Raw genomic sequence first — 19,287 nt, forward strand, 5'->3', positions numbered from 1 at the left:
TGGCGAATCGGGCTTAGCCTGCGGTATGTGCGTGTCTGGATGCTACCGCTGACGTCAGTGCTAAACTCAATAAATCCTGTTTTTTCTTTCTTCCTTATAACCACATAAATCAATTATCACTTAAGGGAAATGCATGCAACAAAAGCAAAAATTATCTGGGTATTCCTTAATGGTATTGGTTATTCAATATCTGGCATGAGGTTTTTGCTGAGTTTGTTAGAGACAGTCGGGTCAGAAAGGTAGCAGTCGGCGAATATCCTTACAAAGGCAGATAGAGGGGGATTTAAGTTAGTTTTACAAGCTCGTATCTCATTGGCTGTTATTTACAGGAAGTAGCATTGATCGACCAATCGTGGGGGACCTGCTACATAGTTCATGTTGCTGTCATTAGCACCAGCATGGCGGCGAATGCAGACGAGGAGCAAAGCTTGAAAGAGTGCGAAGCCTATGTGCAGAAGCACAACATACAACAGTTACTGAAAGATTGCATCGTACAACTATGCGTCAACAAGCCAGAAAATCCTCTGACCTTTTTGAAGGAATATTTCGAGCGTCTGGAAAAGGTAAGTACTCAAGACGCAAAATAAGTGTCTTGCAGTTGTGCACTGTTCGAGTTTCACATACTTCACTCAGTTTCATTACCTCGTTCAAAATCATTGAGTGTACTCGTAATCTACGGACTGAAATTGCTGAGAGTAAAGCTTAGGATTACGCACATCGACAGTAGTTCACGAAAAGTCGATAAACAAAGCATCGAATGAAGTTCATAATAGAACATTAACAAAATAACAACGGTACGTAGTATTGCCAATTGTTTTACAAGTTGCGCATTTAGTTATGTGAAAATTTGTTAAAAAAGCTGAAATTCGAAGGATGATAATTTATACTTCCACTGAAGTAAGTAAAACTGAATCATTTGGAAACTTTTAAGCATCACAGCAGTACACGATACATGCTTGTTGATATGTCATATAGCATCTTAAAAATCTCAGCGTTGTGTTGCACAATAAATTCATATTGCAATCTTTCGCCTTTAGTCACTGTTTCCAATTATGCTTTTAAGAAGCAAGCAGTTTCTTGTACTGTATCAAGTTTTTAAAGGCATTTCATACCGATTTTTTAATGTGTATTTCTTAAAAAATTATTCTTTTCACACTAGAGAATTTCTAATTGAAGCACATAACTAGTGAGATATTCACTGATATCAAGATTAGGTTTATGGTGTAATTTTTTTGTTTGGTCAAAATATTCTTTATTACTCTTTAGTTCAGAGAATAAGTTAGGTGATAAGATAATAAGTAAAAGGTGTCTTATTATTTTCATATGAAAAGTCTTTAAACTAGTTCAAATACTGAGCAACACTTTTTGTGTTTACATAAAATAGCATGATACTTTCTGAAAAAAAGATTTTTCACAATCAGGCATTGAAACAATGTTTCACTGTTTTTTGTTTCGTTTTGTTTCTTTTGACAGGATGGTTTGCTTGCTTGTTATTTTTTATTCTGTTTTTGGAACCATTTATTTCTCATTACATTTAATCATTTGTTTATAAGAGTAGATTAACAGTACAATAACATAATACATGTTAAATGACATGTCAGTAGCAATTAATAGAGAGTGCACGAAGAACTTTTTTCTCTCTCTTCATCCATCCTTATTCCAGGCATTTGTTATCTCTTTTTAGAATTGTAGAATATGTTTGGATTGATAGTTTTTTTGTAAAGGGCAAAATATACTACACAGAGAAATAAAAATCTAGTTGTTCTGCAATTTAAATTATAAATAAGTGGCATGTGTATGCACATGAACAAAAGTAATAAATATCTACCTTATGAACCACCATTCACCCATGCTGTAGCTATTGTGTTTCCCAGTCCCAGTTAAGGATAGGATGAAGAAGAACCAGCATGGATAAAAGCATATGTACAAAGTATATTACAGGCAATAACAGAAAGTTGCTTGACTGAGCAGAAATATTTTGTTATCTAAAGGATGTCCTTTAAAATATGTTTGTTTAGAATTCATACTTTTTAACAAACTTTGAAAACATAATAGCAAATTGTAAATCACCCAATTTCCAAAATTAGGGAGAAAGAAATAGAAAAGGCAGGCTTTATAAAGATAGTTTTCTTGTAATATTTGAAGCAAAATTTATTTTTTTTTGGCATTATCTGAATGTAGAGATTTAAATATTCTATGACTTAGTTACTAAGAGGACAACACATACTGCAGCCTTATAATATCTTGAAAAGAAAACTACTGGGTAAAGAAGTGACTTACTAAAGTCTAATTTAGTTTTTTTTTTTTTTTTAAACTCTGAAAAGGCAGCACACTATAGAATATAATAGTAATACTGATGGGTGGCTGTGTAGTAGCATGGTTATGTAATATTTGGAACTATAGTCCAGGAAAAGCTACTTTTATGTGCAGGTTATATTATTCAATCACTAACATTACCAGTAAGTGTGCAAAAGCTCAGGTCAAGAAGGAGGAGCATATAATAGTCAAACAAAAATTTGCTAGTGAGAAAATGCAAATGATTTGACGATGGGAGTCTGAAAACTTAAAGGTGTTTAGGTCAAAGGTTTATTGCACATCATGCATAACACTTGTAAAAAAGAAACCTAGACATATGGGAGGTGACATTTCATCTTTAGCTCTTATCAGATGTGACATTGTTTTAAATGTATCAACATTATAATAATAAATACATTAATGTGCTACCTTTCAGTAAATGGGGCTTAGAAAAATTTGAACAGTTTTCATCAAGGGTTTGAAAACTCTCTTGTGATAGGGGATCTGCTTTTTTTTAAAATTATGAAACATGTTAATAGGTTTTGGAATCACAGCTACGATTGAAACAATGAATATATTGATGAGATGGGTTTTATCTTGTTAATGTCAAAGTTATGTTAGACATAGACTTCCATAAAAATCAAGATAATCCTGTGTTGATTTCATTTTTATGAAGTTTAAGTTTTTAAGATGATAATCCATACATAACTATTCTTTATTACTTTTAAGGTGGCCTTGAGCAAGTGAAGTTAACTGGATATTTTAAAAGCAAATAATTCATGATGTGTAATTCTAATGCCACTACAAAGGCTGCACCAGATTGTGCAGTAACAGTCGGTATTTGTCATTCAACATTGCAGACACTGTGTGTTTAATGGATATTGATGATGGGTTTTCCTTGCTTGCAAGGATCTTTGAAGGTGTCTTATTCTTCCTGCTCTATTTACTTTATGTTGAGGTCAGAACATGCACACCATTTGCAGTCTGCTACTGTGCAATTCTCCCTCAAGAATATGACTTTAAAAATATGTTTTCTTTCTTTTAGACCAGTGATCCTTATTCTGATGTTTATTTTTTATGTTTAATATTCCTCATGTTTGCAGATGATGTGTAAACAATGTTTAAGCAGGTTAATCTATTTTAAGGGAGATTTATTTACATACTTTATTTGTTCATGATTTAAGTTTGAGCTAACTTAATCAGTTTGAACTGATTGATATGTTACATCATATCTGCTTATGACAGATTGTTGAACAAATATTTTTAATAGTGTAACAAAATTATAATTAAAATATTTATTTTGAATAAGCGTTATCAAACCCATATCTGTTTTGGGTGGTGAGTTGTAAAATATTGCTTCGCACTTAGACTTGTCAACAAATTCATTTTACTAATTTGGGACATTGTATCAAAAAGTTCTTTCAATGTATACTTTATAAGTCCAAAGATAGTGTGGGATATCCAAGATAAACCCTTTTCCTGACCTGGACTTGTGCTCTTTCTGGAATTAAAAAGTCACATTGTTTAAGTTTCATTCACTTTAAAGTTTCTTTCAAACACTTTTTCAAAATGCTGTTTGCTTATTAGGTAAATGTAACTGTCTTAGATCTTGCGCGAGGGCTTGTTGGTTATCACCTCCATCAGACTTGCTGTCGGGAAGGTCGGGCTAAAAGGAGAGAAAAGTCTTTGGAGGCTGTACATGCACAAAGGCAGCAAACTGATTTGGCATGTAGCAGTTAAAGGCGCTCTCAGAATAGGACTCTCCAGCAAGACTCATGTGTCGATCGAGGTTTCTCCAGGCAGACATGAGACCCAGATGACATTTGATGTTGGAGGGATTGGTATTTCGGGATCGAGAAATTCCTCCTCGTTTCTTGTCGCGACATTTAACGTTGATTTCACGCTTGTAGTAGGTGTTCGAACTCTTTTCGTCACGACTAGAAGTGCGGGAGTTCGCACACGTCTGCATGAGGAGGGGAAGCCGGGAGAGGCACTGCTGACGTCACCATCTGTTTTTCCACCCACACAATTTTTTTTGTTTGTTTGGTACGTGCAAAGAAAGCACTTCTGTGGTGAGCGAAAATTTTCAGCGTATCGCCTCGAAATGTATTTATTTTTGTGCATTTTCATGGATGCTTTTAAGGATATTTCCTTCCATTCACCAAATAAACAACCCAGCAATCGCATTAAAAGAAGCTTGGGAATCAATATTCGCTCCTTCCCACCTCAATTCCTCACTCTTTCGGCATTGAGGAGCCCTTTTTAGGCGAATCACATCATCCACTTCTGTTTTCTGCTTCGAAATCGTCAAAGGTTAAACGCAAGGACTAAATGTGCAGCATTTATCAATGGTTAAAGGCTCAAATGAGTAAATGTTCTGGCTTGAATTCGTGGTACTTTTGAAGCGTGAGAGAAAGCGTTGTATGAAGGTGTTCCTCAAGATGCAGCCAAAAACTGTTACAAGAAAAACGCGGATTTTTTTTTATTTTTTTTTTTTTTTTTTGAAGTATTTGAATAGTGCTTGCTGAGCGTATTGCTGAAGGATGCCCCCAGGATGGTTCCCGAGTATTTACAGGGGAGATAGTAAAGTGCTACGGTCACGACTCAACTACGGTATTCAGTCATGTACCTCAGCAACTGTAATATTATGACCTTGCTCGTCCTGCTCGTCACGCGACTGTTAGGTGAGCGAACAAGCTGGATCGTGAGACTGTCCACTGTCGACCCACTTTTGCAGTAACCCTGGCCGTCCTTGTTTTGATATTCATATTTTATAGCTGTCAGATGCTGTCTGGAGGACATTAGCGTTAAGCAATATACCCTTGAGGGGCGTGCTAGTGGGTCTGATTCGCGTCTCGTTTAATGTTGTCTAACTAAGGGATGCAACGAATATTTTGTGTATTTTGTACGCCAACACATGCAGCTACAAGTCAAATGTCACCCGCAAGCACCAGCATTTGGTCATTTGCGAGTACCAGGTCCTGGTCACTTGCAAGTCGCTATTCTTTGCAGCATGTAAGCGGTCTCGCAGCAGGGCCTTTTCTTTGTCCACTGCTTTTTGTTATCATATGTGCCGTGAACACTTCGCTATTATTGACTGCTCATTCATTCAGCCTTCACTTAGTCTCCATTTACAACCATATGCGGCCATTCCGTGGCAAACGCACACGCACACGCACACATGCAGTTTGGCGACATCCTGAATTTAAGCAGAGCATGAATATTTCATGAGTTAGACAAATGCGTAATCTGTGTCACACGAACTCGCAGCTTCCTACCCATCTGCATTCACTTTGGTGAGGAGGGGCTGGAAAGGCTGGGGGCCGGTAAAGATGAAAATGAAGTTGCGATAAGCTGTTTTTTAAAAACATTTTTTACAGTAATAGTTTTATTGGCTTGCAGAGAAAGACTTTGAAAAGTGCGCGCACACGCACGCATACACACAAACATATTTTATCACTAGGCAGTGTGTGTAGCATGGAGAAGTGTGTTCGTGCGGAGAATGTATTTTCCGAGGATTAGCAGGAGATAGCGTACGATATGTCTTCTCAGGGATGTGTTTTTCAGCGAGAGTTTGTGTTGGAAAAAATGTGTGCATTGTAATATATAGCCCCAGGCACGTCCGTAGAGGAGAATAATTTAGACGGATAGCTCTCCAACCATACTCGGGGGAACAGTGGAGTAGCTCGCCCTTACTTTCAGTCTCACGGCAGATGCGCTGGGCAAAGCCACACTACCTGTGTAAAAACCGTTTATGCTAAGCTAAGGTTTACTAATTGCTTGTGTATATAATGTGCAAAAACAGGACGGACTGGTCGCTACAGTAACTGACTCCACGGTGACTGAGATCGGCAACACATTGCAACGAGCTTACGAGAAAGCCCTCTCCACTGTAGCAGTAGCGGTGGTGGTAAGCGGAACAAACTCCTAGTTGGAGGAAGAGGGGAAGATAAAAGAAAGTCCCCACCGTGCCAGGAAATGATTGTAGATAAAAAGTAGGCTGGATGGCGCTGATGCAGGGTCATTGATTGCGCAGCGAGAGGCCAAACTGGACTGGATTGAGAGCGCGCAGGACCGCTGGTACCAGTGGAGTGGGCTGTGGCGAGCGTGCAGGCTCTGCCATACAGTGGCAGCGGTGACTACGACACACGGTACAGGCCGGCACCGCCACAAACCGCAGCCTCTTGTCACATCGGCTTTCGCATCACTCTGCGGATGATTCCTTCTCGTTGTCTGTTCCACGCGACGTGACCTGCAGTAAATGAATAATAAGTTTGTAAAAATCGCAGCAAATTTCCGCGCTCGCCCGATCAGGCACGTGTGTGCGGACGAAGCTGTGATCACGGGACCGCAGCAGCCCGACACGGAACAAGCGTAGTGGCTATTGATGTGCATGCTAGCGCTGCCGTCCTGCAGTGTTTTCCAGGCAGCGTTGTTTTTTTCCTGTGTTATTTATTTATTGGTTGGTGCTTTTTCCTGTTTTGGACACGGCATGTTTGTTCCGCGAGTGGGAGAAGCGTCTAAACATGTTGGCGTGTGACTGGTCGCTGGTTTTGTGAGGTTATCAAGTTCGCGTGGCCGGGACAACGTGTTGAATACTCTTTCGCTTTTCGGACCGGAGCAAGCAACATAGTTTATAGAGCCCGAACAGTATAGTCTTGGAGAAGAGAGCTTTCTTCTACATCCTCACACTTCTAAGCGTGTAACTAAGTTCTTCAGCAAGTGAGTGCCAAAAATTTGGCCTTGACGTTTTGGGAAAGACAGCAGGTCAGTAGAACTCTGATTGTAGAATTTTAATTTTTTTTCAGCGCATTGATAAATAATACTTTGAGTTTGCATGTCAGTTAGTGAACCAGGCCGCATATTAGAGGAGAGTGATTAGACCATCGAGTTCACAGAAATAACCATTATTTAAATTATGAAACTGTGACAAGATTGAACAGGCAGTTGCAGGTCATCGGAACGGTTTCCTCTGCTTAGCAGCAGGAAAAAGAATATTACATTAAGATCAGTTTGGCAGAATGGGCAACAAGCTACGAAAGTTGCGTGATGCAGTCATTCCTTCCAATGAAGATGTAGGTTGTGAAGGGAGCTACCGTCCTGTAGACACTGACAACAGGCTCCAGGCGGCAGAGAGAACTTGTTTCCCTGTTGATCCCCACTTCCCTGCCCCCTCCTCACAAACGTGTTGTCCAGCATTTTCTGAAAGGCAGGGTGAGCAGGAGCTCCAGCAGGAATTACACGATGAAAGCCACGCAGAGCCACCGCAACGCCCTGCAAGTCAACACCAGCTGCCGCAGGAACCAGAATCGTTAAGAGGAGCAGAGGTAAGATGATCATGGTAATAGCAAAGCTCCATTAGATAACGCAGACATGCCTCGCTCCAAGTTCATATTCACACGCACACGCGCGCCATAAACAAATGCCCGCAACCTACACAAGTTCACGAAAGCGACGAAAGAAAGGAATGAGGACGATGAGATGAAAGTACAAAAAAAAACTGATGTGCTCAAAGACCATCTTTCATTTTACCTTGATTACACTGTGGCCATGCTAATAAAAGCACTCCTCTGTGAACAGTAAACAAGTCATAAGTAACGTGGGACGAGGGCTCAGCGATAGACTTGCCTCGCACGAAAAGCTGTTAGTAGGCATCGCCTGCAAAATGAGATGTGGGTGGTGGCGCCCGGCGCCCACAGGCAGAATATGGATCCACGGCCTTTTGATTTGCCGCTTGCCGAAAGCCCGGTGTTCCTAGTAGTTCCGACCTATCAGCTCGCTGCGAAGGTCTCGGGTTGTTAGAAAGTGGGGGCCGTGAACATGCACCACACACACCCCCACAGTAAGGAAAAAGCAAAAATGCCTATTAATATGTGTTCATGTGTAGTTGAAGTTATGGTTTTCCTATATTTTGGGCCTCGTTCGGTGCTAGTATTCTGTCTGTCTTATGATGCTTTTTAAATATTCTGAGGATATCGGTGTTGCCTCGATTTTCCTGTGCACACACCGATCGCGTATTCAGACTAGACGTCGACTTTTGGAGAGTTGTTCTCACAGTTATTTTAAATGAGTGCGTGCAAAACCTCTGGCAAAAAACTTTATTTAAAATTTCGTTTATGGGTCCGTTATAAAACACTCTTCTTCCCACCTGCACTGAACGGTCTACTTTAAACCCGAAGACCCGGAAGCTGTCGCATACTGTAAAATCTTTACAAGTTCCTTAATATTGAGAGTTATGTTGATATATATGCACGTAGTTTGACGAAGTGAATGAATGTCTGTGGCAAACTATTTTATGATGTTGGTAGGGAGAACACACTGAGATGTGGAGACGCGAGTTCAGCAAGGCAAGTTGTTTTGTGAGATTGATGAGAGCCCAGCGGGTATGCTCATGTGTGAGCTGCCATCAGAAGAGGACCTGCCAGCACCAAAATGAATGCTTCGGCGCGGTTACAGACCCTTGATTATGAAGCTGCGGAGGTCCTGTGTTAAGGCTCAGGTGGCCGCCACTTTCCCTTCATTACCTCCTCCACGTGCTTGAAGAGTCTGGAGTGCTGAGAGAAATGACAGGTATCTGTAGCATTGCCTCACAGGCCGAAATGCAACCGCAAAACAGTTATTAAGTAACTGAAGAAAGACCCAAATGTAGTTGCCCGAATTACTCTGGCGAGTAGCTGCCAGGAGCATTGCCTTTTCGTTTTCTAGACATCTGCCGTTTGCTAAGCATGCGTGAAGGCACCTTCTGTGTTTAGGAGAATGTTCGTCAGCCGTTTCCAGTGTCTCGGGTTTCGCATCCCTTATCTGTCTAGGTTGCCCGATGTTTGCTCACATCTGACCGCAGACAGCACCAGACGCGGGCATGTGACTACATTTTCACGGGGAAATACAAGGCCGGAGGGAGAAGCGAGTTTTTACGTGTGCCGGAGGAAAAGGTCGGGAAACGACTGATGCTCATTAATGTGATCGATACTACTTTAAAATAAAATCCGTGAGTCTGCTACCGTGGTTCGATTGGTTTGCCGATATCTACCAGGCTGCAATTCGCGAAAAGAGAAATTTAGTTGCCACGAAGTAAACAAAGTATGCCTCTCATTACTGGTTGTAGCAAGGAAGAAAAAGCTACTGATGTTCGGTGAAGGAGCACACGAGGGAAGCTCGATCAACTCTGTGGTAAGTCCTTCAGTGAAGCCGCTAAAATGCGCTGGTGTGGTGCAGCTTTTTTTTTTAATGGTGTTCTTTTCCAACCAGCCGCGACAGACTGAAAGTATATCTCACAGAACCTTCAGTGGCTAAAAAAAGAGGGTTTCTGTTTTGCTGTAACCAAAAGTGAAATCCGAGTGAGACAACCCTTTTTGTTGGCACTGAAGTCCAAGCAGCGAGCACAATTCTTGGGCTGCCCTAATGAAGACAGATGATGAAAGAGTGATATGTATAGCTTGACGTTTGAAGCTTACAAAGCAGGAGGGGATGCGCTGATGCTTGCGAAGTAGTTTTCTTCCATCCTGTCGGATTTGCTTTTCTTAAGGGCATTGTTAATTGTTTGGAACAGGAGACAGAATGAGGTCACATCTTTTGAATGGTGACAGGTGAAAGCCATGTTTTGTGTTAATAGACTAGGACTTCACCATGGCTCGGAGGGTTTCTTCCCAGACGTAAATATGCTGCACAACTAGACGAACAATGATTAACGCTAGGTGCTGTGTGGCGTGGGATTTCTCACGGTGCTAGGATTTTTCTTGTTTTAGTCGGTCTCGAGTGTCTGATTCCTACATCATCCTGGTGTGAACATCAGCCTAAGCTGCTAATGGTATAGGCGTAGAGAATCAAGGTTATTAATGTCAGGATTTGGTTTACCGCAGACATCACAATCACGAGCGCTAGTCGGAACAGCAATACCCTGAGGTATATGTGTGTAGTGTCATATTTGCTAGACGTCTACGTCTGTGGCGTGGGTTGTTGTTTATACCTGAGTCCATTTAAGTCACGTATTTTGTTTAAAGATCCGCTTGTTTGTTCTTTCTCTGCATGTGGCATCTGTTTACAGTGCTGGCTGCCTTGCCGTGATATAGCCTCAGTTGCTGGCTCGGTGTACAACACTAAGATTTGCCGAAGACGTGTAACATATAACCGAAATATTGCATCAGCACAGGGCGATCTTCCCTCCCTCCAGAGCATATTCAAGAGTTGACAGTGACAGGGTGTGTAATTAGATTAAAACAATGTGTACCCCATTGATCGCTCCAGCTGTCAGTGAAGATTAAGGACAAGGATGAAGTTTATCCTTGCGATTTAGGCAGTGACCTGATAATTAGTAAGATGGATGGGAAGAAGAGGGTAGTTGATTTGAAGCATGGCCTGATGTCGGCTAGCTGACAACTCGGTTGTCAGGTTTAAAAAAAAAAAAAAAAACCAAACCCAAACCCGAACGGAGATGGCTTTATTTTCATCCACTGCTAATGGAAAATGGCCACGGGACTTTATAGCTGACGCACATCTGTGAACCGCGGAATCAGACAAGCGTGAGCTATTTCACAGAGTCCATCCCAGGCAGCTCAGAACAAGTTCTTCAGCAGCTTACACGGAGGGTGGGGTGAGGACTGCGCCTCCTCGCTAAACGACGGGTGAAGTCGGTGCTTAGAAATAAACGACAGCACGAGAGTGTACGTGACTTGAATTTCTCTTCAGCCAGAGAGTACAGGCGACTCCAGTGCTGGACGTAATATGAGACTCGCTGTTGACAGGACAGGAAAATGGTTACTTTATATACGTACACACACACGCTTGGGTGCACACACACACACACACACACTCATGGGCGTGCACACACACTCACATGCACGCACGGATGTGGAAACAAGAGACATTAACACCCGTTTTGAGGCTGCGCTAAAAGCCAAAGAATTGGACACGTTGACGGAGAGCGTGTCAAGAGACAAGACACGAAATGTCGTTCCGCATTTTTGTTGTCTCGTGTGAAATCGTTGCCTTGATCAAATGAACGCTACGCAAATGTCTGTTTGGTCCTGAGGAAATGTTAGACGTTATTGGCTTTGAGGCGCTCAATAACAACCCGGCTCCCGTGCCGTGTGCATGCACCACTCTTCCTCACCACGCTTTTTTGCTGTCCGTGTCGATATTAACAGACTTGAAACACTTTGAAAAACTTCACCAGTTTTTTTTCAGAATATGATTTAAATTACAACCTTCATTGTACGAGAAAGATATAGAAAGCATGTTCTTTTTATAGAGCAGACGTGTTTATTTGCTGAACACTGATAAATAGGGAAGCTGTTCTTAACAAGTCACATACCAGGATAGGTTTATAGGTTAAAGTGGAATATGTGCTTATAGATTTCAGTGTAGCTTTTGTAAAATAGTAAGTATGTTTCTGCTTTTGAATTTTATTATTGTTATTATTTTTACTTCACTGCTGTATTTAGTGCTTGGTTTGCTACACTGACATCTGCAAAAAGAACATAATTTCTATTCCATTCTGGTACAATAAAGGTTTTTGTCTGCCACTGCAGATACTTATTAACTGCCTAATCACAAATCTCGCATTGTGGTGGCTAAATCATGGTTAGACAGCCTGTAGGGAAGCCAGCAATATAATATTTGATTTCCATGAGTATAGTTGTAGTAATTTCTGGGATAATAATCACTTGCGTTTAAAATAATTGCTGCCATTTTTAAAGTCTTTTTTTTTGTTGTTGTTAAAGATGCATTGGTTGTTTGGAGCTAGTCTGCTGTCATAATATGAAATTTTCTTTCCCGTATAGTTTAGACCCGCAATGGATGATCACTTGAAATAGGAGAGACTGCATACATGCGCGTGTTGGCGTTTAGACAGCATACTGACCAGCACGTTCTCCGACATCAAACAGCAAGAAGCAGTTTTTATTCTATATTTTTCCTGTTTAAATAGCCTGTTCTTTCACAGCCTGTAATCCTAGACAAAATTGCAAATTTGCCTTTGATGGAACAGCTATTAGGTTTTTTGGCTCATTAATCACAGCATATTGGAGCCCTTCTCATCGTGTATTGTGGATTTGTAACTTGGTCAGTGTTTTCTTCGACGAAGGCCATATTTTTTACAAGCGAGTTTTAATCTCCAGGACCACTTCTTTTGCAAAGCCATTAGTAGTATAAGTTATACACATCTCAACTATCAGAGGCTTACACAAACTGGTGTTCGCTGTTCATTTAAAGCAAGCATTATGAAATAAATTCTAGCACAGGCTGCGTGTTCAACCTAATGCTTTTATTGTCGAACATGTTGGGAGCCCATCTCGAGCAGACTCGCAACCATTCATATAGCGGCCAAGCCACAAAACTTATCAGTCATTACAGTTCATGCGCCTCACTCCGACCCAGGTGACAACGAGGTGGAGGCGTTCTATGAACAGCTGGAAGAAGCGATGCCGGAGATCCCAAAAAAGGATTTTCTCGCGGTTGTAGGTGACTGGAACGCCAAGGTCGGCTCAGACGAATTCGGCGAATGGGCCGGCACCGTGGGTCGGTTCGGTCTAGGAACGACCAACGACCGCGGAAGGCGTTTGCTGGAGTTCGCCGGGGCCCATGGCCTGACTGTATCTAGCACTTTGTTTCCACACAAATCTTCTCGGCTGGCTACCTGGTGTTCACCCGACGGCGCGGTGAACAATCAGATTGATTATGTGCTGGTCCCTCGACGCTTTCGTTCAAGCATCATGCAGGCAGGGACACGAGCGTACCCGGGTGCGGACATCGGGTCAGACCATAAGCTCGTGATGGCTTCCCTGCGCTTGAAGGTCTCATCGAAGCGCCGAGATAATGGCACACGCATTCGATGGTGCACGGAAAAACTCCAAGATCCTGGAGTCGCGGCTGCCTTTCGCGTCGAAGTAGGCGGGCGGTTCTCGGCCCTGAACCTACTAGATGGCGAATTTGACGTAAACATCCTCTCGGATAACGTCAAACAGGTTCTCCACTCCTCAGCAGACAAAGTACTGGGGAGGAAAGCGCCAACAAAGTTGCCCTGGATCACAAAGAAAGTTCTCAAACTTTGTGAGCTCAGGAAAACCTTGAGAGCTCAAAGGCGTCGGAGTCCTGAGGCGGACGCGGCATACGGGAAAGTGCACCGGAAAGTGCGTAAAAACATCAAAGCCGCCAAGGAGGCTTGGATCGAGGCAAGGTGTGACGAAATCGGGGCGACTATCGGAAGGCGTTCGCGTTACTGAGAACACTCTCCCGAGACGGTCCGCGGAAGGGAGTGATGAAAATTGAGGACAAACAGGGCCGCCTGTTGAAGAGTCAAACGGAGGTCCTCAATCGATTCACAGAATATTGCAGCGAGCTTTATAAAGCCCCTATCGAGAAGGATAGTACCGTCCCCGAAGGGGCGCGGCCATCCGCAGAGGGTACTCCGGGCTCAGAGGTCCTGAGGGCGGAGGTCGAGGCGGCAATAAGGGACATTCTGTCCGGAAAAGCTGCTGATATCGATAGTGTCCCAGCGGAACTGATCAAGGGAATGGGTGAGGAGGTAACTGACGTACTTACCAAGATATGTCGCAAAATCTGGCGAACCAAGCAGTGGCCGGAGTGGCTGCGGTCCCTCGTGGTACCGCTGCCAAAGTCTGGAAACAGTTCCAAATGCGAGAATTACCCAACGATTAGCCTCATTTGTCACGCCAGCAAAGTTATGCTGCGTGTTCTCCACCGACGACTCACCGCCTCCGCAGAGTCGATTCTAGCTGAAGAACAAGCCGGATTATGGCCGGCCGAAGCACGATCGAACATATCTTCAGCTTGAGGGCCATGGTGAAGAAACACATGCAGCACGGTAATTCAGTATACCATAACTTTGTGGACTTCAAAAAGGCTGTCGACCGGGTCTGGCATGAGGGACTGTGGGACACCCTTCGGTCATTCCAAGTGGATGAGGGTCTGATCCGGACTATTATAGGCCTCTATGATAGATCTACGAGTTCCGGTCAGTTGCACAACAAAGTGGGGAAGCCCTTCCCCATGACCATGGGTATCCGCCAGGGCTGCCCTCTCTCTCCGGTGCTGTTCAACATCTATTTGGAGAAGGTAATGAGCAGCGCGTTGAAGGCCACGAACCCTCCGTTTCGATCGGAGGGAGACCGATCAGTAATCTCCGCTTTGCTGATGATATAGCTCTAATAGCTGGTTACAGGACAGCGAGTTACAGGACCTTACCAACAGGCTAGACACTTGCGCACGTCATTACGGGATGGAGATCAGCACGGAGAAGAGCAAGGTCCTGGCGAATGCCATCAGTCCAGCAGAGGCTGACATTAAACTGAACGGGAAAACTCTGGAGCAGGTTCAGACCTTCAAGTACCTGGGTTCCACCCTCACCAGCGACGGGAGTAGTGCCGAAGTTGTTCGTGCCAGGTTAGAAGCCGCAACTGCGGCGATGACGAGACTGAGTCGAATATGGAATAGCAAAAGGATCTCGTTTGCTACGAAATTTCGACTCTACAAGTCTCTAGTCGTCCCAGAGTTCTGCTGTACGGCTCCGAGACCTGGACGCTGCTAACGGACCAGGAGCGGAAGGTAGCAGCGTTTGAGAAGAAGTGCTATAGGAGAATGCTTCGTATCTCCTATAGAGAGGAAAAGACGAACGACTTCGTGCGAAACCTGGTTCGTAGTCTGGTGGGGGACCAGGATCCACTCCTCACAACCGTGAAACGCTCCAAGTTACGCTGATTCGGCCATCTCACCCGACATGGCGGCATTCCTAAGCCAGTCTTGCAGGGTAACGTTAGGGGCAAAAGACGCGTGGGTAAACAGAAGAAGCTGTGGCTGACAAATGTGCTGGAGTGGACTGGACGTCCACTGGGTGACCTGAACACCCGGGCGGCTGATAGTTTTCAGTATCGAAGGTTCGTTAATCGGAGTCTAAGACACTTGGAATACCAACGAGACGTCAGAGCGGCATCGCAGCGCTCAGAGAAAAAGTAACGTAACTATGGCAACGTCTCAAGGTAACACCGGGGATGGGAATGTCGAAGTCTGACGCTCTGGCAAAATGTGTTCGGTTAAGAGGACCCGAAACTATACGAGTAATATATTGTGTGGAGCTCTTCGAAACTTGTGAAGCAGCCATCTGAGAAGACCATCAGATAAACTAGCGGAAATGATCTAATTTGGACAACACAAGCTGGAATATGTTGTTCATAAAGGCATTGTAGTGTTTATTTTTCGATAAGAGTAGAGGTTGACTGCTCCCCCTCCTCTTCTATTTTTTAACAGTCATCCTTCGTCTTCTTTCGCTCGTTGCCGGTGATTTTCGTCGTTTTCGATATCAACTGTTCATCCATGTTTTTGTTTTTGCTGCCTGCTTCTGCTCAGGATTGTTTGTTTCTTTTTTTCTTTTTTTTTGTTTTTTTTTTTTTTTTTTTTTTTTTTTGCCTGCGCGAGCATGATTTTGTCGTCTAGCGGTCTCTGTAGCCGTATCTTCTCCATCTTGTCACCGCATATTTGACACTTTCTTATCTCCTAAACGCTTTGGGCTGTGGATCTTGTTGCATCTGCAGGAAGGACTGACACCTTCTGATGTTTTGTGAGCTGTTTTGCACAGCTTTTTGTGTCTTTGGCAGCAATCAGCGTGCACGCCGGACATGTGTCGGCTTGTCTTTGTCGCCGTGGGGACATGCATTCCTGCATGCTGTGGGCTTCTTGAGGTGTGAGCACTGTGACTGTGTCTGCTGAAAGTCGTCGAGTGGCTTAGCACATAGCTGTAGACTTGGCCCAGAGAGCTTAGATATATCTAAGCTCTCTGCTTGGCCTCGCCACGTCTTAGTGTCATCCTTTTGATGCTGTGTTCATGCTTGTGTCAAGTATTTTCTTTTCCTTGTATTTGTTTGTTGTACTATTTCTGTATACTTGATAGCAAGTTTGGTCTGTGTTTCAACGGTTTTTTTTTTTGTTTTTTTTGTTTAGTTTCAGTCTGTATTTTAAAGTTGCTTGTTTTGTAAATCACGCTTAGTCGACTCTTTGGTTGAGAAATAAATAAATCTACTTTTCATAATAATAACCCCAAGTAAGGAAGACATAGATTGATACGTGCATTGATGGAAATACTATTGCGTCAGTGTTTACAGGAAAATGGAATTTAAAAAAAAAAAAGAAATGTACTGCAATTTTTGCTTTATGATCGTCTGGATATTCTCTTGATGAGGTGTTTGTTTATAGATATATTCTATTCCAGTCCAATGACTGTAGATTTTTAATTGACTTCTTGATGTATGAATGTTATCCGGCAGAAGAACGACCTGGCGTTCCTATTAACTTTAGGGAACCACAGGAATTTAGTCTGTCTTGTGTTTTTGTGCTTGTAATGCGTGGAGAGCTCACACCATTATTATTATTAAATTGAATCTATGTCCATTGTGTTTTGATTGATCTTCCTTACTACTATGCGCTTTGTAGTATGTGCATTGAAGCAGTACAGTCGGACATATGTATTTGCGGGTTCCACGGGTACATTTTCTTGGGCGGTGTTTTAACAACTTTTATGTTTCCCTTTGCGAGAAAAGTGCTTGCGTTACATTAGTACGATGTCACACGTTTTGTTCTTCCAATAGGCAGATCAACGTTCTGCAGCTTAAGAATTCCAATGTTATACTTGAAAAATATAATGATGGCAGTATTTTTTTCGAATTTGATGTCGGCGTCGGACATCAAGGGTGAGTTTCTTTTGCGGTCCTCAAAATTTCTGAAATCGCCGGTCTCTGGTGGACGTCGACTTCGTTAAACTTGACGTTCTACTTCTGACCAGCAAGTTAAGAGTAATTTTGAAGTCTTCACACGTATACATGTCATCGGAAAGTTTTGAAATTTTAGCCTTAAAAATACTACCCCCCCAAAACAAACAAACAAACAAACAAACAAACAAACAAACAAACAGCATAAAACAAAAACCAACAGCAGCAAACAGAACAAATAAGATAGATAAAACCAAGCTCAGGGAGAATTGTGCAGCAAGACTACTGTCATTGTACGAACATATAGAAATAATTCTTCAGCCGACTTGTTCGGATGTAAATGGCTCCTAGATTTGCACAATATAGAAATACACAATGACATGAGTTCAGAGGTTATTCTATTTGCTTTTCCGGTGATCAGTAGCTAGAACACTTAATAATGCAAATGGCTTGTATAAGTACGCCAAGCGGACAGCACTATAATTACCTTTGTGAAAAGAGCTTGTGGTGCGCTGAGGGAGTGCACTGGGATGTAATCGATGCTTCGTTAGCGTGTTCAGCGAGGCGTGCTTACTGCACAGGGATGTCTTGTTTGATAATTTTACTTTGCCTCGCATCTGAGCGTATGCTGCAGTGCATTTTATTTTATTTTCATTTCCGTTAACCGAAGAGAGGATTGTGAAAAAAGATAGGAGGTAGCTTTTCATATTCGTCGTTAGCCTCTGTCAGCCTGAAGGTGTCTGATAAACATTAAGCAGGTAATGATGCCATGAGGGTCATAGTAAACAACTTATGGTTGCCACACAGTCGAGCATGCATGTTTATTTTGGAATCGTTGAGATGACAACATGTACAAGAGGTTGTCATTTGTGATGTTTGGACTGTAATCATTCAGGTGATAAATTGCATATGATGACGTATTTTATGATGCTGCTTCTTACCGATCGATTATTCGCGTGGCATATTTACACCTGGCTTTATCTGACATTGGCAAGCGCTGCATGCAGATCTTCTGATGAGCTTCATGAATTATTCATTGATGCATGGGGTCTAAAACAGGAAACCCCGTCATCGTATTGCCACATTTGATTTGCAAAGCTCTCTCAGTCGTTTTTTCGATTTTAATTCACTGTATTTGAGAAATGATGGATTTGAAAAAAAATGAAGCATTACTAGGATTAATTAAGTTATAGGGTTTGCAGAAATGTATTGTACCTTGAAAGGCAGGGACTATGTAAAATAAAAGAGGTTTTATAAAGCAGATGAACTGTGAAATACCACTAGCAAACGTTTAATTTTCTTGAAATTGTGTGGGCATCACTCTTAATAGAAGCAGCCTTATTGGGTTGGCACGTGTGACAGTGAATTATACGAAAAAAGGAGTTTAACATGGAAGAGGATCAAACTGAGTGAACCTTTCAGAACTATGCGTCTCTCTGGAAGCTTTAAGGGGAATTTTTGTTTCATGTTTGGTCGATTATGTTGGGCAGGACCTAAGAGGGTCATTTAGGTGAAACGTATCAAACAGGCGCACAAATCAGTATGTATAGAATGCTTGTTTGTGCTGGATTTTCATTTTTCGCAGTCGACTTTTAACATCAATTTATGATTCTTTTCAGACAATCAGTCTCTGGTCTTTTGATCGTCGCAGCCCTTTTTATCGGAAACTGGCGTTACCAGGCAACGTGAATGAGCTGTTGACATGTATTTCTTATCACCGCTCTTTGTATCTCTTATCACCATTGTTTTTATCTCTTATCACCGCAGCTTATGGGAAGTAATGATACGTACGAAGCACCATTGTTGATATTTTTTTATATGTCCTCAGTGTCTTCCCAAGCTCAGTGCTGGAGCTGCCGTAGTCAGGTGACGTCAGAACTGGCCATGCATCTTGTCGGTTACATCAGTGGTTCTCAAAGTATTTCGGACCGCGGACCACTTTACCTAAGTAAAAAATGTTAATGCCAGGAATGCATCACTTTCAACATCACTTTGCTGACATATGACGACTGTCAGCCGCGGACCACCTGACTTATGCCCGCGGACCACTAGTGGCCCGTGGACCACACTTTGAGAACCACTGGGTTACATCATGCATGCGTCATGCGCACTGAGAAATAAGATTTCTATTGAATAAAGGCGCGCATATTTTAATTGTTTATTTTGTATGATTTTGATAGCATTATTAAGTGCCTTTGTTTTGAAGATTGTTGCTGTACTTTGTGACATTTGACCAAACTGTATTAATTTCGAAGAACCGTTTTTTCCTGAGATGGTC

General features: G+C 42.5%; 1 protein-coding gene across 3 annotated transcripts in view; it reads left to right on the forward strand.

The window, feature by feature from the left end:
• The first annotated feature begins 372 nt into the window (after positions 1–372).
• The window catches only part of LOC112574948 (cAMP-dependent protein kinase regulatory subunit), a 91,534-nt gene continuing 72,619 nt past the window's right edge, over positions 373–19,287 (forward strand). The window contains exon 1 of one of the 3 annotated variants that reach the window (XM_025256383.1): positions 373–563. In XM_025256383.1, coding sequence (XP_025112168.1) covers positions 399–563 — 165 coding nt within the window. In that variant the 5' untranslated portion in view covers positions 373–398. Of the gene's footprint in view, positions 564–6,184; positions 7,623–9,405; positions 9,466–19,287 lie in introns of those variants that run through there. The other 2 variants (XM_025256374.1, XM_025256401.1) reach the window with 2 other exon arrangements.

This window comes from Pomacea canaliculata, linkage group LG1 (assembly GCF_003073045.1).
Source record: "Pomacea canaliculata isolate SZHN2017 linkage group LG1, ASM307304v1, whole genome shotgun sequence".
Classification (NCBI taxonomy): domain Eukaryota; kingdom Metazoa; phylum Mollusca; class Gastropoda; order Architaenioglossa; family Ampullariidae; genus Pomacea; species Pomacea canaliculata.